This window comes from Periplaneta americana, chromosome 14 (assembly GCF_040183065.1).
Source record: "Periplaneta americana isolate PAMFEO1 chromosome 14, P.americana_PAMFEO1_priV1, whole genome shotgun sequence".
NCBI classification, from domain to species: domain Eukaryota; kingdom Metazoa; phylum Arthropoda; class Insecta; order Blattodea; family Blattidae; genus Periplaneta; species Periplaneta americana.
The window spans coordinates 47,023,661-47,050,333 of NC_091130.1; the positions used below are offsets into that span (position 1 = coordinate 47,023,661).

The 26,673-nt window shown below is 36.9% G+C and overlaps 1 protein-coding gene across 1 annotated transcript in view; it reads left to right on the forward strand.

Moving 5' to 3' along the window:
- Positions 1 to 26,673, forward strand: part of LOC138712994 (uncharacterized) — a 576,545-nt gene that overhangs the window by 269,830 nt on the left and 280,042 nt on the right. Inside the window, exon 4 of the mRNA XM_069844675.1 lies at positions 3,075 to 4,152. Coding sequence (XP_069700776.1) covers positions 3,075 to 4,152 — 1,078 coding nt within the window. The remainder of the gene's footprint in view (positions 1 to 3,074; positions 4,153 to 26,673) is intronic.

The window sequence follows — 26,673 nt, forward strand, 5'->3', positions numbered from 1 at the left end:
ATAGGAATTTTAAATACTTTAGGGGTGATAGTATGGACTATTGTGAGTAAAAAATATTCATATAAATATTTAATACAACTGTTTGAATGTTATTTATAACCAACGTTACAGCCACCGGCGTAGCTCAGTGGTAGCACGTTTGCCTCCTCATCCTAAGTTGCGCTCGGGCGTGTGTTCGTTTCTTGTTTGGGATAATTACCTTATTGGGTTTTTCCGATGTTTTCCCCAACAGCTAGGCGAATGTCAGGTAATCTCTGGGGAATCATCTGCTTCAACTCGCTAAACACCACCTCGCTATCACCCATTCCATCAACGCTAAATAAGTGAAGAGTTGATATAGCGTAGTTAAATAAACAAGTTAAAAAAAAACAAATAAACGTTACAAGTAGCAAGAATGAAAGACAAATGACTACATGATTAAATTTATTGCTTATTTACATGAAATCAATATTCGTACATTTCAAAAGTTCAATGCACTTTTCTGTTCTATGTGATGCTCTTCTGTGGTCGTCCCGTCATTGTTTTTATGAGTTCAGCACTATTCATACTACTACTACTACTACTACTACTACTACTACTACTACTACTACTACTACTACTTATTGGCTTTTAAGGAAGCCGGAGGTTCATTTCCGCCCTCACATAAGCCCGCCATTGGTCCCTATCCTGAGCAAGATTAATCCAGTCTCTACCATCATATCCCACCTCCCTCAAAATCATTTTAATATTATCTTCCCACCTACATCTCGGCCTCCCCAAAGGTCTTTTTCCCGCCGGCCTCCCAACTAACACTCTATATGCATTTCTGGATTATTCGTCCATACGTGCTACATGCCCTGCCCGTCTAGATTTAATGTTCCTAATTATGTCAGTGGAAGATATTCTATGCATTCACTTAATGAAAGAAGATATATAGGAAATATCAGCTGCTAAGTTCAAGGTTAATATAAGTTAAATACGTACAAAATTAAACCAGTTTCTCATCCCAAAGATAGTATAAATTCGTTGTGTTGTGATTGGTTCTTGTGATCACATAACATATCACCAATAAATACACAACTGATCAATTTGCCAATATCTACAATAATTAATTTAATATGCGGACATAATAATAAATCGATTAATATTCGGATATATTGACAACCACCGGTAATTATACAGATTAATATTATCTTAATCAGAGATCATATAAACGACAAGAGCGAAGAAAATAGTACTTTTCTTTTTCGTCGCTTTTATCGTGTATCTTCGCTTTTATCATTACTCCAATATGCGCACCTCAATGAGAATGCATGCTTCAATTCTCCCTGATATAGCATCGCTGCTTCTTTTATCGTTTTCGTCGCTCCAACGTGTACGTACCCTTATGCTGAGTGTCAACAGGGACTGCATGACGTAGATCAATAGTCAATAGTACTTCGTGTAGCAGTATATTTACTCCTGTGTTGATTACCGACTGAAATTAATACATTTTCCTTAAGGTACTGGAAACTGTAGCGATGATAAAGCGAGTACTGTAGGTACGTAAGAATTCTGATACGCTAAAACTGTGCTAACATGTTCCAAATTTCTCCATGGAAAAACCTAATAAAACTAGTTCTAGTTTACTTTTAAAGCGCAACCTACAGAATTGGAAGTCAATACTCCGGTTATAAATCGTGTCGTGAAATTGGAAAGGAACGTGTCAAATAAAATGATTTCCCATTGTCTTTATGTGGCACAATTTTACGAGATCAATTCAACGTGACAATTGTGGGCGATTGCAGCCCTAAGCGACTGTGACAATGTTTACAGTGCGACTTTCGTTGTGACGTTGGAACAAAATGTCGAGCAGTAATCATATTGAGGCCAGGGGTGTTCAACTTCTGATGTCTAAATAAGAAATGAAATGAGGTCTACGGAAAGAAAATGGACTTTTATGTCGGCCAGTTAAGCGAAATGAAGAAAGAAAAAATACGAGGAAAAGATGATGGGGAAACTAGCAGGAAGTGAAGAGATAAAGGAAATTAAAAATTATAAAACGGAATAAGAAAAAGTAGCATTTAAAGCGTCGAATTCCTATGATTTGCGTGAAACATTGTTGATGTTTGGGATTGTAATTGTGAGCTTTAATGGGATTGTAAGGATGTTTGGGATTAGAAATAAAATTTTAATGTTTCTTTTCTGTTGTGATTTTATTTTTGTTTTTATATTCTATGCTTCTGTTATTCTTTGTTAAGTCTTGTTATTAATGATCTCCATTTGTGTAGGAATTATTATTGAGGAATTCATTGAACATTAATATCACAGTTAAATATTTAAAATTAGACAATATTAAATCACGTCTTTCTGTTCCTTTAATCCCAGCATTTAAATATAATAAGGCCGAGCCTTCTCGTTACTGTTTCCACATTTAATGAAACAAATTTTTCTTTGTCAATTTCAATTTACGACACTCGGATGGCACTTAATGGGATTTAAAAAAAAATCGATTGTTAGAATGGAATGAAATTTTCAGGAGGTGAATTTTTTTTATTTTATTTGGTTATTTTACGACGCTGTATCAACATCTAGGTTATTTAGCGTCTGAATGATATGAAGGTGGTAATGCCGGTGAAATGAGTCCGGGGTCCAGCACCGAAAGTTACCCAGCATTTGCTCGTATTGGGTTGAGGAAAAACCCCGGAAAAAATCTCAACCAGGTAACTTGCCCCGACCGGGATTCGAACCCTGGCCACCTGGTTTCGCGGCCAGACGCGCTGACCGTTACTCCACAGGTGTGGACCAGGAGGTGGACACTATGATCCAGCACTACAACGTTTTACGCTAAACTATAAGATAGGCGCAAACCCATACAGGCTGACTACACTAAGGTTCTCTGCTTACCAGGTTTCGAGCAGGCAACCCCACTCTCATTCCTAGGTCAACCCCCTCCGTGCGTCGCCAGCCGGTGTTCGGGGAATGCTATAGTGACGATAGAGAAATGTTGACGCAGTGATGTAAATGAAAAATTTCTGGCCCGACCGAGGCTCGAACTCAGACTCCATCAAGTGATTAATAATGCTACAAGTGTTATGTCATTTATTTGTCCACAGATTGCCAGCTCTCCCTGTGGCCGACCCGTGGAAACGTCTCTTGGCGTGACCTTCCTCGTCAGACAAAAGACTGTCAAGTGTTCTTCCCTGGCTCCACCTCTGCCGACACGGATCGCCGAGGTCTGGTCGTGGAACTGACTCGCCTCAACGTTCCGTGTCCAGCAGAAGGATTCCTGCAGTTCTCTTCGACATCGATGCACGGGAATTCCACCACAACGCAACAACCAGTTCCTCATCCTAGAGCAACGAGAAGTCGGCACCAACAGCTATGCGGCAAGCTCGAAGAACTGCCACCCTCAGGTCGGAGGCTGTACTTCCCTGCACCAACTGTCTCCTCTTCCAGCTCTTCCTCCGTAACACCATCCCTTCATCTCCATGGCAACCCCATTTTCGCCTTTACATATCGCCTAGTTGACTACTGTTATAATGTTACTCTAACTTCAAGAAACGATACACTTATCCTCAGGCCTACTGAAGGACTCCACTGCACATTCAGAATTCACCTTCCATACGGAAACAGAGTTTCCCTTCGCTTACAAACAGGAGAAGGACACCTCCTCTCTACAGATGACCCTGGACACCATTCCACATCTTCCCAGAATCGTCCTATATACAATCCCCAAAGAAATACTCAGAAACCTGACTCATTCCTCACCCAAATAGGATATAACGACCCAGATCCGGCTTGTCCAGGCTTGTTGACGAGACTTTGGGATGGAACATCTACGTGGACTCACTGCACGAAGAAGGGAGACCCTCGGAGGGATATCAGAGTGTTGTCACGCGGAAATAGTGTCACCTTGAGAGTAGTGATCCATCAAGAGCCACAGCAAGGTGTTCAAGATCCAGCGCATATGCCGGCATTGAGATTGTGGTATCATGCCGAGTCCATCCCAGAGATTGTAGAGCAATGCGGCTTCGGCTGGGTATCTGTAAGACAGTTCTGCGTCACGGCAGTAGAGGATCTGAGGCTGCCGTGGCATGAGGCGGAGATGGAGTGTAGTAGGCGTGGAGGTCACCTAGCCAGCATCAGGAGCGAACAGGCGCAGGACATCGTGGACAACCTTCTACTCAACAGGTAGGACGTGCTTGCTTATTATGAAACGTTGGCTTTCTTTTCTAGTGATTAAAAATGCAAGACTCATCAGGTGCGAGTGGGACTCAAGATTCCGAGAAATGTATTCCGTTTATATTCGCACTGGGGCTCTTTCTTTCTGCTTCAGTTTCATTTTCTTCGTTCCAAAAGGAAGTTTATTTATTTACAGGTTTTTTTTTTAGGGAAACGAGGTTTAAGCTCTAAGTTGTAAGCAGCATAAAACAATAATTTATTCACGCTGTCTCTCCTGTTTGTGAACAAATAATTCCATATGATGCGGATGAATTATATTTGAATACTGAGTCCTCTAGAGTCATAACTCACAAAAAAATTACTTATTCTTTAATAACTCAAAAACATAGAAAAACAATCGATTTTACTTAAAACAGTCATTAATATTTATAATTATAATAGCTGCCACATTTAAAATAATTCTGCAAAATGGTAATTAGTGAGATGCAAATTTTTGCTTAAACGACACGAAACAAGTTTTTGGATATTGTGAGTTGTGATTCTAACTTTACTATATTCTGATTGTTGACGTCCATACACTTTAGAAAGAACTTTTCTTTATCATTTCATTATACAGAGTGATTCACGACTAAACCTGAATTTTATAAATCAATTCTGTAGGCCCTTTTCAGCATAAAATCGATGGCGTTTGGGTAACGAGAGATAAGTCAGGGAAACAAGTGAAAATTTAACTTCGGACACTTACTGCAAATAATTTTCTACACAAAACAAATAAAATGTTTTTTGCACATCCACTTGTAGAATTTAACTTATGTATTCACCTGAGGAGCAAAACTCCATTTTGGACAAAAAATGACTTAACTCCCTTTATCCTAACAACATCGAAGTGTCATGTAAACATGGGTTCTATAATCAACCACTTAAGCTCCTTAAGGAGCTACAGCTCATGCATTTTGTCAAGACACTCGCGATGTGCAGTACGGGAACAACGTTTCTGTTGTGGGGGTAGGAGTAGAAGGTAAGGTTGGGTGTCTGTCTACCGAGTTCAAGGCAAAAACTAACCCATTTTCCTATAATTCGTAAGTAGACTCATCCGATCTCGTGCGCAGCTCTGTAGGAAGAGTGGGGGAGTGTTTGGACATAATGCATGAGCTATACAGCTGATTGTATTCCACGAAAGTAGCAGCGGTTTTAAGCAGAACTAAGAGATACTCACTTAAAACACATAGAAATATTAATTCAAAATACTGCATCAATCTTAAAATAAACATACCTTACTTTGGAAGCAGATTCTAAAATATCCCTCCTTCCACGTCAATGCACTTCGCCGCACGGATGTGAATTGCGCGCGGCACGCTTAGAATTCCGTACTCGGTTCGGCTGTCCCTGATGAGAGCAGCTGATAATCACTAAACCTATCTTCTCCTTCTTCCTCTTACTTCACGTCACAGCGCAACCCTTCGTTTATTTCACTTTCCAATGTTTGTATTACAGTAGAAGGAACTGTAAAGCCTTATTCACAGCATGACATTCAGATTTTTACGAATAACTTTCAAATGAATGATAATCGGACGCATGTTCATGTGACATTTTATGTTCAAAATGGCCTTTAATACTGATTCCTAAAGCGCGGGTCATTAGACGTGAATATATATATATATATATATATTTTCAAATTCAAATTTATTTACAATTAACATTTCAAATTGTACATATGAATAGATACCCGAAATGAGCATATGCTCAAGCTCGGGTACAGTCCAGTAGAGTCTACATAAATTTTACAGATATCAATAACAATGTTGATGTAGAAATGATAGTAACAACAGTAATAATAATAATAATAATAATAATAATAATAATAATAATAATAATAATAGAATAACCGTGACGGAGATAATACAAAGATAGTAATACAAATTAATTAATTATTAATAACAATAAAACAAAAATATTAATAATAATAAAATAAATACTAAGACTGATAAAATAAAATAATAAAACCACTTAGCGAGAGTTAACACAACTTAAATAAGCATATAATAAAAAAAAATTACGAACTCGAAAATCAACAAAAAAGTTCGTCGTATCGCAGACGATAGCAACCGCCGTATTAACATTGTGTTATGCATTATTGGTAGTAGGGGAAGCCGAAGGTCCTAACTTTCTCTTCTAATCTTCTCATACAATCATGGGAAGTTAATGCTGAAAAACCAAAATGTCTATGAGTCAAACTGTTCACTATTACCAGGATAAATACAAATAATACTGAAATATATTAATCCATTTTCAGTTAAAGATCTCCCCTTTTGTGCAAGAGGTATCATATCAAATTTATATATATATATATATATATATATATATATATATATATATATATCTTTACTCTCTGTTGACTTATCTATTTCTCTGTCTGTAAGTCTTGATAGCGGTATACTTTTTTCTGTTTTCCTTCCTGTCATAGATTTGTTTTTATTTTCATTCCAGCTAGTTTCTTCCCACGTTCTTTCATTTTTTCCTTTTCTTTATTTCTTAAGTTCTTTCTTCCCTTTTTCTTATGTGAACACTACAGTTCGTAGTCTCTCACGCAATGCGGCCTATTTCACTGGTCAGGATGAAAAGCGAGTGCATTTCACCGGGACTCAGTCCAATTCCGCATCAACACCACGTGACCGCCACAAAGGGGTCAGCCTTTATCCGTCTCCTTCTCCTTGCAGGCTCATTTCTCTTATCGAGGCGAACAAACAAGCCCTCATCTGTCTTGCCTTGCCCTTCATCAGTCTTCGCCCTTCTCTCACTCGTTTCTCGCAGGTGTTGGAAGTCAAGACCAATGTGCTCGATTACTAGGGGCGCCGCGCCGCTGCAAGCCAGACATTCATCGCATTCAAATGCGAGCACAGACAGGCGATAAATTGAGGTGGCAACCAAAACCAACCTTAGGAGTATGTTAATGGAATCATTAATTCCCTTAAAAGTCCAGTAATATGCTATATTTCTGCAACGTAGTATTTTCTGACATTTTCTGAACAAGATGTGTGTCAAAATTATGATGCGTACTGGTATATTCTTAAATAATAATAATAGAAATGCGCATAAGTGTGCAGAGTGGTTAGTCTATACTGAGTTCAGTCACGGTTTTGGCATTCTTCTTGCAGTTCAGAACGTGCTATTTGCCACATTTTTCACCACACAGTTTGCATATGCATTTTTCGGACACTTTATGGAACCTATCTATGTCGCACAGTTTATGGTGGAATCCGTGTACCGCCAGTCTGGTAACAACGTTCCTCATTTGCTGATTAGCTCCTTCCCAGCTTTTGTCGGTCATGGCACTGGTGGTGTAAAATTCTTCTTCTACTTCCTCTTCTGCAGGATCTCGATTAGTAGATTCTCGTAGGCCTCCGTAGTTGGCAGCAGCAGCAGCGAGTGTCGCAGGTCTTCGATCAGGTAGGGTTCTCTGGTGAGTCTGGATGGTGTGTATTTCGACACACCGAGCACCTTCTTTAAGTAGGTTGCCTTGACGTTCTCCAAGATTTTGAGGTCTCTGTTTTTCAGGCGCTCCTATATTATATGTATTCCATATGTCAGTATGGGGACTATTTATGCCTCAAATATTTTCATCGCCGTGTCAAGGGTGAGTGACTGTAAGTGGTTTACGTCATTCATTGCTCTAATTGCCGAGATCGCCTTTTGTTTCACGTGCATGTTGAACGTTGTTCCAGAGGTTTGGAAAGTCACCCCAAGGTACTTGTATGAGTTATCGACTTGTAACCTCCCATCTCCAATCTGCATTATGTCTTTCTCTGATACTCGGCCACCTTTCCTGAATATCATCTGCGCGCTTTTTTCTTGGTTGATGAGGAGTCCATTTGTCTCAGCCCACTTTTGCAGATTATGTAGGAATTCCTGTACGTCTTCTGGCTTGCCGGAGGCTAATACCATATCAACTGCATATATATATATATATATATATATATATATATATATATATATATATATATAAATTCTGGTATTCTTAAAACTGCCTGGAAGACCAGCCATCGATCAGTAAAGAGATGAGAGGGGATGAGGGCATAAAAGCTAAGTATTAAAAATTTGATATGCTATTTCCAGAGATTGTAGTACTAAGTAAAAGTAATTAACATTATTAACATAAGACGAATGAGGCACAAATTGACTAAGAATCAACATCGAAACATAGATAAGTGATCAATTTTCTTTTTCTTTGCATTATGGAAGCCGTTCAACCGTAGTTGAAGCATGGTCTTGACATCTCGCGCAAGTTACGAGGCTGGCAGCATGTGGAAATCTTGTTGAGTAGACGCGTTTTTGTTCACTGCGCATCCAAGGTCATGCTTCAACCACTGTGGAACGGCTTCTAGCTGAATGCCATCCCTTTCCATTATCGTCGGCTAAGTAAGTGTAATCCTGCTAACAGCCAAAAAGACAATTTTACAAAGGAAGCAAAAAACTGAGTATAAATTAACTCTGAAACTTTAGGACCACTTCCAAAGTACAGGTGGCATGAAGATACACGTGAAGCTACGGATGAACGTACTGACATTACTTGACTTCAGTAAGGCATTTGATGCAGTTGACACAGACCTTCTATTATGGAAACTAAGACTTCTGAATCTTTCTGAAAGTTCTGTTACTTGGTTTGAATCCTACCTTCGCGTATGTCAACAATGTGTCATTGCATGCGATTATTCTTCAAAATGGTGTGCCGTGAAATCTGAAATTCAACAAGGATCAGTTCTCAGACCTTTACTCTTCATGATCTATATTAATGATGTGACTAATATGATAAAACACTGCAGATACCATATGTATGCTGACGACTTGCAAATTTATTTGCATTTCCACCCTGACGAGATTAGTGACGCAGTAAACAAAATAAACGAAGGCTTGAATTCGATTTCACTAAGGGCACACAAATTTGCATTAAGTTAAATCCAGAGAAATCGCAAGCAATCGTAATGGGACATAATCGTCTACGAAGCACTCTTGATAGTAGTACTATACCACATATAATATTGAATGGGATTATTGTTAAATATAGTGAAACAGTTAAAAATCTTGGCATTTTTATGGATAGCGATCTAAATTGGAACACTCAAGTAACACACATTTGCAAAAAAAAAAAATATTTTCTCAACTTCACTCCTTGTTCCATATGAAAGAATTTCTACCACTTAGTCTAAAAAAGAATCTTATTTAGACGCTTGTAATGCCCCATTTTGATTATTGCGATTCCTTGCTAACTAATGTAAGTTCATTCTTAGCTGAGAGACTACAACGTGTTCATAATGTGTGCATACGATTCATCTGCAATACTCGTAAATTTGACCTACAACACTTTCCCTCCAGTTACTTTCATGGGTGCGTCTGAAGGAACGAAGAAAAATACATTCACTGTCTCTTCTGTTTAGAATCATGCATACTTCTACTCCGAATTATCTGTTATCGCGCTTTCAATTTCTTACAACTCTTCGAAACCGACATCAAGCACTTCTTTCTGTCCCTCATCATGGAACGTCTTTATACTCATCTTTCTATACTGTAGAAATACCTCGCCTCTGGAATTCGTTACCTAATGACGTTAGGGACTGCCGGGCTTTATCACAATTCAAAATTAAATTGGAAAATTTTGTCTTAGTTAAAGTTTTTAGGTATTGTTAGAAGTATTGATTTGTGTTTTTTTTTCTTTTTCTTTTTTAATCTAGATTAAAAATGCAAGTTTCTTGTTTATGTTAGTTAATTAGTTAGGACACAATTAATTATGATACTTAATCACTCATTTAAAGTTTGTGTGACTGCAACCTGTGTATATTTTTGTGTGGCTTTACTTTGTTTATAGTGTTTTTTTCTCTCTCTCTCTATTTCTTTTGTAGCTTTACTTTGTATATAGTGTATTTTTTTTCTCTGTTTATTTCTATTATTGTATTTGTATTCCTGGTGTTGTGGAAGACAAGGCCTGATGGCCTTAACTACACCAGAATAAATAAATAAATAAAATAAAAATAAAAATACTTACCTTTAGCAGCTTTGTAGAAACAATGTACCACCATAGACTTTACCCTGGTTAAATGAAGTGTCAGCTGACTATGTTTAAGTAATTGGTGATTATGAATGGTGCACAGAAATTACATTTTAACCACGTTTACTGTTTAACTGTCGCTTCGTAACCTATAATTACTGCGTTTTTAACCGAGGTTGATGCACTTCGTCATTAGACATATACAAGAATTTATTGTCCTTTTAATTTAATCCCCTACACGAATTTTTCCAAATTCGAGACCAATTAACCCTTTGAGGTATTGTGGCTTCATTTGAATCTACTACATTTTCTGTTTTGCTTTAATGTCATGAAGTTATGACACAGTAGCTTCAAATAAAGCCACCTCCTAATTAGTGTGCAAATTTATGAAAATAGAAATTCTTTACAAATTTCATCTCAATTTTATGTATGTTATTCCATTTGACCAATATCCACCTCAATTTTATTATTTAAGAGCTCTGTGCGTCAAGGGTTAAAATCGCTTTCTCACGCCCTAAAACAGTATACTCACTCCATTTCATTAAAATCTTTAGGCCAGTTTTTAATAAAAAATTTTAAAAATATACGCGAGTTGCACGTTTAATAGCACTTTATTATACTTTTATAGCAACAATTCAGATCGTTAATGTATATGTGAATTAGGTCGCACTGCTAACCTAATGCCATCGCGTAGGCTTTCCACGTTGGTAACCCGAGTTCTTATCTCTGTGAGTTCAAGCGAAATTTATAGTGGATAAAGAAAGACGGCGCTTAGTGGTACAATATGCAGATCACGAACTGGTCTAAACGAGACATACGACCTATTTCCCCCATTTTCGACGTGTTGTGAACATGTGGTCTTATCCGAGTCTCATGTCAAATATTGTTCACTATCTCGTCGTAAAATATTCGCTTCTCAAAGAAAGTAACATTAAGCACTGCATTAAATTGTAAACTAATAATTCAAATAAATGATTCTAAAATAATAATCTAAACTTACAAAATTAAACGTTAATTATCTAGTGATTTGTAACCTGTTAACTGCTAAGAATTGACTGAATAAAACGTTAACCGAGGTCTGAAACAAAAAACTTTGAAGTGACAAATAATATTTTCAGAATGATTCCTCCACTTATGATACACAAGTGTGCGACTTTCGACCACTTTCAACGCCTACTCTTTGCTAATAGGTCTATTTCTTTCTTTTGCCCCTCTAGTAACTCATCCAGTTCGCATGGTCCATTCCGTGATCTGGATAAAGTAGATTTTCGTGAGATTCTCCCGTTTCCTTTACCGACATTCCATCATTCATCATCTCGTGTTATGTAGATACCCTCCAATGGAGCATCAAAGGCAACACTAGGGCTGGAAGAAATCTACAGTTACAGCTCGCTATTTCTGAAGAGAATGAGAGAGAGAGAGAGAGAGAGAGAGACGTTGGTAGACGACTCAAATCAAGTCCTGCCGTTGAAAATAAGTCGCGAATTACACTGGTCTCCATTTTGGAACTCTTTAATGTAGTTTTACATCTGATGCACTACTCATAATGTTCTTAAATTATTTTATAATGTTGCATTCCTGCCAGGTTTTTATACAACTAAAAAAAAAAGTGAATAGGCTATATTAGGCACATTATTCATATTATAGGCCTCTTCGTTGCATAATGGCTGACAGGAGAAGTAAACATTGTCGGCAGAGGAGGAGAGAAGTATAATTGCTATTCAATCAATGACAGTGCTTTCATTCCACACTTGTCTTGAAGTTGGGCGTGGGTAGAACGTTTTAGTCTGCCAAAATTCAAGTCAAGCGTGGAATGAGACTTCTACCATTGGTTGAATAGAAATTATACTTCTCTCCTCCTCTGCCGGCAATGTTTACATCTGCTGTCAGACATTATGGAACGAAGTATAGTAATTCGTTATTTATTAAAACTCAGGTTATAGCTCTCGTCAAACGTAATTAAATTTTACGGTGATGAGTGTACGATAATAATAATAATAATAATAATAATAATAATAATAATAATAATAATAATAATGGTTTATTTTAACTGGCAGAGTTAAGGCCATTCGGCCTTCTCTTCCACTCAACCAGTATCAGAGAAAATTACTACAATGTTGTGAATATAACACAATACAATACAATACAATACAATTGAAAGCAATAGAATACTACAATACAAGACAATATAATACATAATTAATATAATACAATGATAATATTCTTTTCATCTTCACAACACCTATAAAATAATTATGTAATAATAATAATAATAATAATAATAATAATAATAATAATAATAATAACAGTAATAGTAATGATAGTCGTACCTAAATTAAATTAAATTATTAAACTCGATCACAATTATAACTTCAATTTTACTGCGCCCGTAAGAAATCGTTTAGCCTTTTCTTGAAAGTGGTTATTGTCTGGCTTCGGCGTAAATATACATTTTTTTAACTGCTAGTACAGAGGCGTATGCAAGGGGAGTTACTGGGTTTGAACCCCACCCTTGAACATAAAAAATTATATTTTTAAATTGAAGTATTTTTTATCCATTTTTCCTTTCCATAATTTTTTACTGTCAAAGTAACAAAATCTACATAGACATAAAACATAGTCCTCACACCCCTCGTTCAATATAATCCCTGTGCTTGGTGGTGAAGCACATTCGAAATATTACAATGCTACCTTTGTTATAGAGAGGCCTACGCCTAGTACCGACCTTGTAATAAAATGCGCCGACGCAATATGAATTAGGCTATAATTCGTTATGAAACATATTGATAAGGTTTTTTGACATTTCTGCTGTTCAGATGTTAAATATTGTGCATTGTCGATTTTAAACTCATTTTAAGAGCGGTATTCATCCATTTGTTAGTTTTAGTTCTTACTTTATTGTGAAACGTTCGTTTAACGTTTAACATTTGAGCTTTTGAGAATTTATATTTTAATATAAATATTTAATATAATAATATTAATAAATATTCCGTAATATAATAAAAATAATAATAATAATAATAACAAGTTAATAATACTTATGACTTTTAAGGAACTCGGCGGAGGTTCATTGCCGCCCTCACATAAGCCCGCCATCGGACACTATTCTGAGCAAGATTAATCCAGTCTCTACCATCATATCCCACCTCCCTCAAATCCGTTTTATTATTATCCTCCCATCTATGTCTCGGTCTCCCCAAAGGTCTTATTCCCTCCGGCCTCCCAACTAACACTCTCTATGCATTTCTGGATCTGCCCATACGTGCTATATGCCCTGCCTATCTCAAAAGTCTGGATTTAATGTTCCAAATTATGTAATAATGATAATAATAATAATAATAATAAAAATAATAATAATAATACACAAAATTTGAAATTCCATAAATATAAATTCTAAGCAATGTTAATAATGACCCCCCTCTTGACAAAGTTCTTCGTACGCCTCTGTAGTTAGTGAGATACTTTCGCCACGAGAGTCTGGCAACACTGTTCATGATTCACATTAACTGGAAACAATATTACTGCTTTAGATAATGTAATACTTCAGCGCATTATACGTTTCACAAAAGTGACTTTTTGTTTCTCAAGTTACTCGTACTTTTACATGTTACACAACAATTCATTCCCCTTTATCAAGCTGAGAAAGATTGTTCTTTTTGGCAAGTATCAGGGCAAAAATACTTTGTGGCGAAAACATTGTTAATTGAACTTGAGAGACAGATTATTGGTATTGGTTGTGGGGTACACACTATACAAAATTGCCGCCAGTTTGTTTTCGACTATTTACCGATCGATAGTGAACGTTTAACAGTAAAGGTACAAATATTTTCACATAGTTATACATAGCAAAAGTTGTACATAATTTTTTTTTTTTTGACTTACAGGAAAAAAATATGCTAGATTGTTATAGCATCGAAGTAGAAGCTTTTTATCTTTTGGTCTATCAATTGACAGAATTTTAAGCATGTTTCATGGACCTTATTCGTATTTTCTTCCCCAAGAAAAACGTCCTGTCACTTTGCAGAAATTATTTTAAAATCCCTGTTAGAAATTATAACTATCATTTCCAAGAGTTCAAATGTTTTCATCCTAAACATGTACTTTCCTTAATCGGAAAGTAGCTTAAAATTCCCGGTAAATGGTAGAACTATAAATTTCTTCCTCTTTTTTTGTCTTTTCTTAAATAAGGCAACTTCGACCAGCTTTCACTCTTGCATACCAGTAAACATCCTTCGTGAAAATCTGTGAAGTGATATTGAAAAAACAAACATTCTGCGCATGTAGAGTCAAAGATGGCTGGTCCAATGAGTAGTCAGTGCGCGAAAGGAATTGGGTGGGAGAGGGAACACAACTGGCTTGTTCGAAGGAGAAAGTGAAGGGGAGGGAGCAAGTTACGCCCTCTACCAAGTGACGTCATGCGCGAACACTTCACAGACTCCACGGACAGTGTTAGGAATTATATAGGATGGATAATAATTAAAGATATCTTGTGAGTGTTTTCGGTGGTTTGAGAGGGCGTTGCAGATGTTGCGAACAGGTTATAGAAAGCTGTAGAAAGGGAAGAAATTCGAGTGGAGAGATATGATACTTAAAAAAACTATGGATGCTGTCAGAGAGCTCAAGAACGGTTGGGCGGACTGTACAGTAGAGCCAAGAAGTTATACTTGCTAAGATATACTATTCAAAAGCATACGCTGTAGTTCTTCCTCCACGGAGAGCTGTAGAAAATAACAACAGAGGGTTGTCATAACCCGAATGAAGTCGTTTCTCCTCACAAGAGGCAGCGAACGTTGTCTTTATTTACGTTGTTGGCAGTTAAACCCAAGTTACCAGACCATAGTCTTGAAGGAAATTTCTTATACCTGCTTCAGACAGCCGTATCTCGTCTGCAATTCCTCCTGTTCTTGTTTTATTCAACAGTCACCTAGCGAGACAAATATGCTAGCACATTACAGCCAGCGACCTCTGCCAAGCTCTCCCTTGACAATTCGCAGGTTCAGAATGACAAGGTTCTATCTAGTTTTTAGTAAATTTTACAGGAGAGCATTTTAAAAATTTGGTTGTTAATAAAATCACTGCAAATAAGAACCTTTTCAAACTAACATTATCACCAAATGTAATTGAGATATCAACATATAATTTATATTTTTTATTTTATTTTAGTTGTTATTTAACGAGGCTGTATCAATTACTAGGTCATTTATTCTGGTAATAATGAACAGTTTGACTCGTAGACATTTTGTTTTTGCAGCATTAACTTCCCATTATTGTACGAGAAGATTCGAAGAGAACGGCAGTTACGTAGACTTTCGGCTTCCCCCACTACCATTAATGCACAACACAATGTCAATACGGCGGCTGCTGTCGTCTGCGACACAACGAACTTTTCTGATGATTTTCGAGTTCGTCATTTTTTCCGGTTATTTTATGCTTATTTAAGTTGTGTTAACTCTCGCTAGTGGTTTTATATTTTATTTCATCCGTCTTAGTATTTATTTTATTATTGTAAGTATTTTTGTTTTATTACTATTATTATTATTATTATTATTATTATTATTATCATCATTATTATTAATGCATTATTTTGTATTACAATCTTTGTATCATTTCTGTCACGATTATTCTATTATTATTATTATTATTATTATTATTATTATTATTATTGTTACTATTATTTCTATCATCAGCATTATTATTTGATCCCTGTAAAATTTATGTAGACTACTGGACTGTACCCGAGCACGAGCATATGCTCTTTTCGGGTATCTATTCATATGTATTCATTTCAAATGTAAATTGTAAATAAATTTGAATTTGAATTTGAATTTAGCGTCAATGAGATTGGTGATAGCGAGATGATATTTGGCGAGATGAGGCCAAGGATTCGCTATAGATTACCTTGCATTCACATTACGGTTGGGGAAAACCTCGCAAAAAATCCCAACCAGGTAATCAGTCCAAACGGGGATCGAATCCGCTCCCTAACGCAACTTCAGTCCGGCAGGTAAGCGCCTTAACCGACTAGCCTATAACTTATGTGATAGATAGCTGTGAAGTAGCAGATTTCAATACAACAAAAATCTCAATTTTGCTAAAAATGTCAGATAAAACTTTGTCATTCTGAGCCCAGGAATTATTGTTACTCCGTAAAGTATCATAATGAATTCAACCTAACAATCTGCTTGATTTCGGTGCCTGAGACTGTCAACATTACGAAAAATCTTATCTATCAATGATAATAATAGGCTATGCTGTAACGTATGTTGTTATTCTTAGTGCAAAGACCTGAATTTTTTATTTTGGAGACTATAGCTGAACTCAATGTAGAAAACCCACCTTCCTTGTAATCTGCATCATTCAAATTTTTACAGACGTGGATAATTATTAGTCAGTGAAAAATTATTTCTTTAATTATATAATAGTGTTGATTAATCTAGGTTCCAGAGTGCTGCATTGGAGTTAAATCGCTCGCTTGAACTCAGTTGAGTGTCGCACTCTCGAGTGAGATACGATCGGTCATGATACGCTCGTAATAAGTAGAAGCACAGTACAAGGTCATCTCACCGACATGTCTTATCTTGTATGGAAGGCGACAGATAAGATACACATATGTTTTGCTCACACGGTAAAAATAAGGCTTTAATTTCTGCGTTTATGACAAACGTTTAATGGAACAGTCAATGGAACGTATCAAGACAGGAACATGAAGTTATAAATAAAATATTATGAAAAGCTTCGATATACAGTTATTATTGTTAATTAATAATTCAATATTTGATTTACCATATATGTAATATGATAATATGTCTATACATAGTGTTCCACCTATATACTGCGACAATGTAGAAACGTTTTACAAAATATTATTGATATAACAGTAGATTAATAACAATATTAGTGCAGAGATAACTTCACAGAAAATATAATAAAACGAATAATCATGCTGCACAACTGTTACAGACGCAAAGATTGGTACACTAATTATTAGAGATTATTATTATTACCATTATTATTATTATTATTATTATTATTATTATTATTATTATTATTATTATTACTAGAAAATTTGATGCAGTTCTTGCATTATCGTGATTATTATTATTATTATTATTATTACTAGAAAATTTGATGCAGTTCTTGCATTATCGTGATTGTGTTCTCCGTTTATAATAATTACATTTACATCCAATAACATCTATCAGATGTGGCAAAAACAAAATCACTCCTGTGTGGGGGGGGGGGAAAGAAAGAAAGAAAGAAAGAAAGAAAAAGAAAAAGAAAAACTTTTACCTACAACATTTATATTACATTTTAAAGCAAGTTTTGTAGTTGTACTATGGAGAGGTTAGTTAAACATTGCAAAGTTTTGAAATGATAAACATCTATGATGTTGCTACACAGTTCATCACTGTAACAAGAACGAATGTCTAACGCTCGGCTTATACCGTTCGAGGATTTATCGCTCGTGACAATTTTACCCATAATGCATGTGCGCTACCTATCGGATTATGCTATGAACTACTTGGCGCTCGAGCGAAAACGTCCGATGCAGACCTCTGCTAGGTTCATTTTTCGTTTTAAATAACCCAGATGAGCAAAATTTTGAATGGATGGATGGATGGATGGATGGATGGATGGATGGATGGATGGATGGATGGATGGATGGATGGATGGATGGATGAATGAATGAATGAATGAATGAATGAATGAATGAATGAATGAATGAATGTTTATTAATTAAAAATGGTTTTTCATCCGATAGTAGTTACAAAAAAGTGACAATATATAAAGACAAGACATAGTGACAGAAAAACGAAAGAAATGCAGAGTAGGTATATAAATAAAACAAGTCAACGTCAGCAAATAATATAACGAACGGTAGAATATAATAATCAAAAACTTATAAAGAGATGTAGCCTAGTACTACTACATGCTCTCTCCTCTACTAACATTTCTAACATTCACTGTGTAATCACTACACATTAACTACACTCATTACTAATTGGTCAATGAAATTTACTGAACTTGTTCTATGGCTCATTACACTTTCACTACAAAAACACTGAAAAAAATATATTTGCATTTAAAAGGAAAGACCCTCGTAATATGCGTTTATGCAAAATAAAGTTGTAGATTTATTTTATTAATTTGTCCTACAGAATAATATCTGTGATATTGACAATTAATATTTGAGGAGAAAAAAATTCGCTCCGGCGCCGGGGATCTAACCCGGGTCCTTGGTTCTACATACCAAGCGCTCTGACCACTGAGCTACGCCGAATTCAATCCACAGCATCAGACCGAATCCTCCTCCTTCAATGTTTCCCTTTGTGGCCTGACTCCAAGTTAGGCATAGGCCTATATGTTGACGTATAATATGTCCAGTGTCAACTGCCATTATACTAGTAGCGCACTCAGTTGAGTGGCGTAGCTCAGTGGTCAGAGCGCTTGGTATGTAGAACCAAGGATCCGGGTTCGATCCCCTGCGTCGGAGCGAATTTTTCTCCTCAAATATTAAAATAAAGTTGGCTTTATTCGAATGTGAAAACCGTGATCGGCAAAGATCCAATTTTAATTTTTCAATATGGCAAATCAATAAAAAAAACATGCAATTACATGAAGTTCTGCGGTCTATTCAATAACATGATTAGTAATTCCATGTAGCACCTATTAAATATTAGCACTTATTTCCCTAACATCTTGTATAGCATAAATTTTATTCTCTCCTCATATCTTGCATCAGAGGATTGCCTCGGCGTATCGTCTGAATCAGTGTGATTGGTTGCAGTGGCATTAGTAATAGCGAAGTAGAATCCTTCAGATAAATGTGGCTGGTTGCATTACTTGATACGAACCCGCGTTGCATTATTGAAGACGCGGGAATGCTCCCTCATTTAGCGCGGTACATGAGCAGCGCTAAGCGATAATCGATAACACTCCTTAACATTGTAATAATGCTGCCGGGCGGAGAGTGCGTGCTTGGAGCTTGCAAATGAAACATCCCCCCCCCCCAGCACTTTCTCGGGTTACTTAGCGCTTCCAAGTTTCAAAACGCTACTTATACTAGCGTGATTAAATAATGTATAAGTTACATCTTGATTACACACCACAACTACAGCGACATAGAAACAGACATGGAAATCTTACACATTCAACCTGAAAACAAGAAATTAATGACACTATATCAGTACGAAATATTTATATTTATTTATTTACTTATTTATTTATTTATTTATTTATTTATTTATTTATTTATTTATTTATTTACTTCTATAACAGGGCAAAGCCCCAATTACAATAGACAGTATTATCGCCGCGGCCTCATGCTTAACATGTCGGCATCATACAATAACGTGCGGTGTGCTTTTAAAACATAATTTTGCCGACCGATTGTTGCTCTGTAGGTTTCATTCTAAGTCCCTATTTACACTAGCTTAATGCCGTTCGACTTATAGCGCGGGCGCATGCGCAGTACGGATTTCTTTCCTTCCCTTTCGACATCTGCTGGGTAGAAGCTGTTTCTATTTCTGTGCGACATTTCCTAGGTGGGCCAGCCGAATTCACGCGACAGGACCCGAACATGGTTCTGAAAAGCAGTAGCAGACAACTTTTAATCAGCTGTTTCTCTGTCTCCGCGCGCTTTGTAGCATCATGTCAGAGTGGAACAAAAATCAAGTAATGAAATTAATCGAGCTTTACGAGGAATGTCTATGCTTATATGACATCAGAAATAAGGACTATCACAATAGGATTCGGAGGGAAAATGCACTGGAGTTTATTTGTAAAAATTTGAAGTCTGTTCGTCCCAATACTATTCCCTCCGACATCAAAACAAAATTAAGAACATCAGGAGTCAATATGCAAGAAAAAAATTAAACTTTCAATTAATTTTAATACAGCGCGAGAGTACAACGCATGGTGCAACTTACCTCAAAAGGGAAAAGGCGTTATTCTGTACAGTGAATTCACTCCCTCTAACAAATGGATAACTAAGCCCGATGGAATGACTAGCGGTGAGTGGAAGGAGGCTATCAAGATGACTGCCAACGTAAGCGCTGTAAGAGCCATACCCGGTAGGTCTCAGGACAACCACTGCAGGCGATGCCTCAGTGAGATAGAAACCCTTGGACATGACCTGGGAGCCTGCCCTTATGGCGAAACATTGCGTATACATAGGCACCATGCAATTAGAACTAAATTGGCCGATACCCTTAGAAAACTAAAATACACCGTCTATGAAGAAGTCCACGGAACCGCCGACATTGGCAGTAACAGACGAATTGACATAATCGCCATTAGCGAATCCCTGTCTCAGGGTATGATAATCGACACCACCATCAGGTTTGAAACGTACAAAGGACAGCCCGAAGACGTACATGAGGAGAAACGAGCAATCTACGTTCCAACCATCCCGTATTATAAAGATAAATACCAACTTCACGATATCAGTGTTACGGGATTGATGTTTGGAGCAAGAGGAACGATACCCAACTTCTCTTCTCAATTCTGTAAGACCCTAGGACTGTACAAATCTTTTCTGAATGAACTGGCCCTTCTCATAATTAGAGAGTCAGTCAAACTTTTACGGAACCACGTATATGGACTCTAATTCAATTTATGGAAAAAATTGACGCACCATTATCATTTTTCTTTTTCCTTCTTAACTTTCATTGATTCTTTACTTGAAATTTTTGTTTTCTTCTGTAAACTGCCATTGTTTGTTTGTGTATTTGTTTGCCTTTTTTCTTACTCTTTTAGCTTTCATCTTCCATTTGTTCTTGTATTGTTTTGTATGCTTTGTCTAATGGCAGCCTCTAATTTGAGGAATCTCTGATAAATAAATAAATATCTATTGGACAATTTTGTTCCAGTTTGAAATTTTTACTGAGAACATGGAATAACCAAAGCCTTGAATAACCCTTTCTCCTGCCTTCTGGATATCCATTTCCTTTCCCAGTGTCTCTTTGTTTGGTTTTTTGTTTTTTTTTTTGTTTTTGTTTTTGTTTTTGTTTTTGTTTTTTTTTTTTTGCTTCTCATTAGTGCAAGCTAACGAAACACTTGAAGCTGCAGAAGCTAAAACAGCTACATTTTTAATTGTTAAAATCCATTCTGTTCATTTAAAAGGCTCACCACATCACTCACACGTTGCTCGAGCTCAACAACTAGCCTCGAGTAGCAGACGAGAAATCTGCCAAGTGTGAACGGTGATACTACATATAGCCGACAGAAAGCGCTTGATGTTGCGCGACAAATAGCAAGTGTAAATAGGGACTAAGCGTCACGTTGTCACGTCTACTTCCTCGATAAGAATAAGCACTAGTTTTTTATATTGTTAAATGGCTATTATTATTATTATTATTATTATTATTATTATTATTATTTCATATACGAGTACGTTGACATTCTTAACTCTTAATAATAACTCTTTAATAATAATTTTTAATCGCATATCTTAATGTTCGTCCTCAGCACAAGACATTGCAACCTCGGTTTTAGTCCACGTGGATTAGACAAGTAGGTGTCATTTAATAATGGAAGCAGCTTATTGGTTGCAATATTGAAATTGAGGCGAGTGATTGGAGCGGCGACACAAGAAATTGAGAACAATAATACAATTAAATTTCAAAGACCTGCCGAATATTATGCACGAAGCCGCTCAAAGACCTGCCGAATGTTAACCATGAGAGCACGGCGATAATACAGATATTTGTCTAAAAACATAGAATTGCAGATAACATGAAAAGAGAGATAAAACAGATACAAATGTAAGATACAAGAGTAAATACAAATTAAAAATGAAAAATGAAAAAAGCAGACAAATAGATATTACCTAAATAAAAGACACAGATATAGATATGAATGAAAAATACAAAATAAAAATAAATGAAAAATAGTTAAGTATACATATCACAGCCAAAAAAGTAAAATGTAGCTATAATTGGCAAATTACAGAGTAACAAATAGATACTTACAAATGGCTTTTAAGGAACCCGAAGGTTCATTGCCGCCCTCACATAAGCCCGCCATCGGTCCCTATCCTGTGCAAGATTAAGCCAGTCTCTATCATCATACCCCACCTCCCTCAAATCCATTTTAATATTATCCTCCCATCTACGTCTCGGCCTCCCTAAAGGTCTTTTTCCCTCCGGTCTCCCAACTAACACTCTATATGCATTTCTGGATTCGCCCATACGTGCTACATGCCCTGCCCATCTCAAACGTCTGGATTTCAAGTTCCTAATTATGTCAGGTGAAGAATACAATGCGTGCAGTTCTGTGTTGTGTAACTTTCTCCATTCTCCTGTAACTTCATCCCGCTTAGCCCCAAATATTTTCCTAAGCACCTTATTCTCAAACACCCTTAACCTATGTTCCTCTCTCAGAGTGAGAGTCCAAGTTTCACAGCCATATAGAAGAACCGGTAATATAACTGTTTTATAAATTCTAACTTTCAGATTTTTGGACAGCAGACTGGAAGATAAGAGCTTCTCAACCGAATAATAACACGCATTTCCCATATTTATTCTGCGTTTAATTTCCTCCCGAGTGTCATTTATATTTGTTACTGTTGCTCCAAGATATTTGAATTTTTCCACCTCTTCGAAGGATAAATCTCCAATATTTATATTTCCATTTCGTACAATATTCCCGTCACGAGACATAATCATATACTTTGTCTTTTCGGGATTTACTTCCAAACCGATCGCTTTACTTGCTTCAAGTAAAATTTCCGTGTTTTCCCTAACCGTTTGTGTATTTTCTCCTAACATATTCACGTCATCTGCATAGACAAGAAGCTGATGTAGCCCGTTCAATTCCAAACCCTGCCTGTTATCCTGAACTTTCCTAATGGCATATTCTAAAGCGAAGTTAAAAAGTAAAGGTGATAGTGCATCTCCCTGCTTTAGCCCGCAGTGAATTGGAAAAGCATCAGATAGAAACTGACCTATACGGACTCTGCTGTATGTTTCACTGAGACACATTTTAATTAATCGAACTAGTTTCTTGGGAATACCAAATTCAATAAGAATATCATATAATACTTCCCTCTTAACCGAGTCATAAGCCTTTTTGAAATCTATGAATAACTGATGTACTGTACCCTTATACTCCCATTTTTTCTCCATTATCTGCCGAATACAAAAAATCTGATCAATAGTCGATCTATTACGCCGAAAACCGCACTGATGATCCCCAATAATTTCATCTACGTACGGAGTTAATCTCCTCAAAAGAATATTGGACAAAATTTTGTACGACGTCAACAAAAGTGATATTCCTCGAAAGTTACCACAGTTGGTTTTGTCCCCCTTTTTAAAAATAGGTACAATTATGGACTCCTTCCATTGTTCTGGTACAATTTCCTTTTCCCAAATAGCAAGTACAAGTTTATAAATTTCGCTATATAATGCACTCCCACCCTCTTGTATTAATTCTGCTGGAATTTGATCGATACCTGGAGACTTGTACTTTTTCAGATTTTCTATCGCAATTTCGACTTCTGAAAGCGTGGGTTCGGGTATAAATTGCTCAGCAGTTTGTATTTCAATTTCGTCCCGATCATTTCTATTTGGCCTATGTACATTTAGTAGTTGCGCAAAATAGTTTTTCCATCTGTTTAGGATTGATGGAGAGTCTGCAAGCAAGTCACCATTCTCATCCTTGATCACGTTTACCCTTGGCTGATATCCGTTCTTAAATTCCTTTATACCCTTATATAAATCTCGAATGTTTTTATTCTTACTATTTGTTTCTACCTCATTCAGTTTTTCCTTCAAGTAACCTCTCTTTTTATTCCTAAGTGTACGACTTGCTTCCCGTCTTTCATTGAAATAATTATCTCTCTTCTCCTCAACTGGATCCTGTAAGAATTTCAATTTTGCCTGTTTCCTTCTTTCTACTACCATGCAACAATCTTCATCAAACCACGGTTTCTTTTTCTTAGTTTCATAATAACCTATGCTCTGCTCAGCTGCAATTTTGATACTATCTCTGATATTTTCCCACACGCTATTAACATCTAATTCTTTCTCAACTTCGTCGGAACTTTCTAAAGTGGCAAACCTATTCGAAATTTCTACCTGATAATTTTGCTTAGCTTCCTCGTCCTTTAATTTCAAAATATTGAATTTAGTAATATTAACTTGTTGCTCTACTCGCTTGGCTACTGATAATCTTTCTCTTAATTCTCCAATCACCAAATAATGGTCAGAATTACAGTCTGCACCCCTGAAAGTTCGAATATCTACTATACTAGTATGTCTCCGTTTATCTATCAAGATGTGATCTATTTGGTTATGTGTCAATCCATCTGGAGAAGTCCAAGTATATTTATGTATATCCTTATGGGGGAATGTTGTACTTTTGACAATTAAATTTTTCGATGTGGCAAAGTTGACTAATCTAACTCCATTGTCACTACTAATTGCGTGTAGGCTCTCTTTTCCAATAGTTGGTCTAAAAATATCCTCCCGTCCTACTTTAGCGTTGAAATCCCCCAATAAAATTTTCATATGATATCTAGGGAACTGATCAAAAGTATGTTCCAATTCCTCATAGAAGCTATCCTTTATATAGTCGTCTTTCTCTTCTGTAGGGGCGTGAGCATTTATAACTATGATGTCGCACCATCTACCCTTAAGTACTAAATATGATAACCTGTCACTGATAAATTCGACCTTTTTTACTGCTGATTTTATTCTTTTATGTACAAAGAATCCTGTTCCTAATTGGTGATTATTGTTTCCTTCCCCATAATACAACAAGTAATCTCCTATTTGTGATATGCCATTCCCATCTAACCTAACCTCTTGTACTCCTACGAAGTCTATTCTATATCTAGCTAGTTCTTTTGCTACTAATGTTACCCCTCCTGTTCTATAAAGACTAGTTACGTTCCAAGTGCCAAATCTCAAAACCTTATTCCTTTGCTGTGGTCGTGCCAGAGAATCAGTCCTATTCCGAGGCTTACTGTAGGAATTCGTAACAAGCTGTTTTTTACGGTGATGGGTTGTTAGCCCTTCGCCCAACCCCCAAGCTGGAGGACCACCCCTTATCGGCTGTCCACGACTGCTTATTCAATATATTCGCAGCTACCCTCCATATCTGGAGGCCGTCTCCTCTATCCGCAACCTGAGGACGCGCCATGCCGTGGTGATAGGGACCCACCATACATGGGACAAATAGATAGCAATATTATTTAAAATCAACTGCCTTCAGTATATTAATAAGAAAATGTTTATATTTCACGTAAGAAATGCTGGAATTTAGATCCCATGTTTTACATATTTCATTGAAATTTGAACATATTTTTAACACTGGTAAATTTATACACACACAAACACACCCACAACATACTATGGTCCGTCCCAGGGATCTGTGGAGTAGAAAGACGAAACAAGACCTCTGCGCAAGTGGTATGTGGGAGGGCTAGGGCAATGATCGCTCTGGGAGAGGCATTGCTTGAACGAAGAGAGCAATCGCTTGCAGGAGGTGATCATTTCTATCTGAACTCTACTCTATCTTTTACCACGAGCAGCTTACCACCTGATGCTGCCCGCAATACACTCCGGCACAGATAGACTCCGCCTCCACATGTGCGAAGTTACTCCACAGATTCTTGGGATGGACCATAGGTGACCATTTTGTATGTGGATCGTAAACGGCGGCGCTGCGATCTTATGGTGCTACTCTGTGCGAGAGAGAAAGACAGTCTATGACTGCAATATGAGAGCGATCGTACTGTACACGTGATGTAACAGTGTGTAGTACAAGCGACCGCCGTTCCACAAATAGAAAGGCTGGGTAATATCGCCAATACGGAATTAAATTTTCAAAACACAAATACTATTTGATTCCACACTACCGAACACACACACCCACTACCAAAGCAACTTCAGAAGAAACCGGATAGAAGCAAGGATCTCACTAGTTCTGAAGATGGCAGGACAGTGGAAACTAAGGTAATATACCACCTTGGTTTCAATTTAAATCAAGAGAACTATTTCCATAACGAATCTTACAAAATAATTTCCATTTAAACATAGTTAAAATATGTGACTTTTCCTGAATGTGTCCATTGTTTACTTGAACTTGAGTCCTTTCCTTACGCCATGCTAGTGGCATGACTACATGTATACCATTGTTTGTATGCAGAGTGATTCACGAAGGAAGAAATTAAATCAGGATATAGTTTTAAAACCGTTTTCAGAAAAAAAAATCGGCAGGTGAATAGATGCTGCATATATTTACGTAGAACTACTTGTGGGTGCGATCACATGTGGACAGGTGCGTAGTTTCAGTATACTGTACATCTTTACGTAGAACTACTTGTGGGTAGGATCACATGTGGACAGGTGCGTAGTTTCAGTATACTGTACATCTTTACGTAGAACTACTTGTGGGTGGGATCACATGTGGTCAGGTGCGTAGTTTCAGTATGCTGTACATCTTTACGTAGAACTACTTGTGAGTAGGATCACATGTGGACA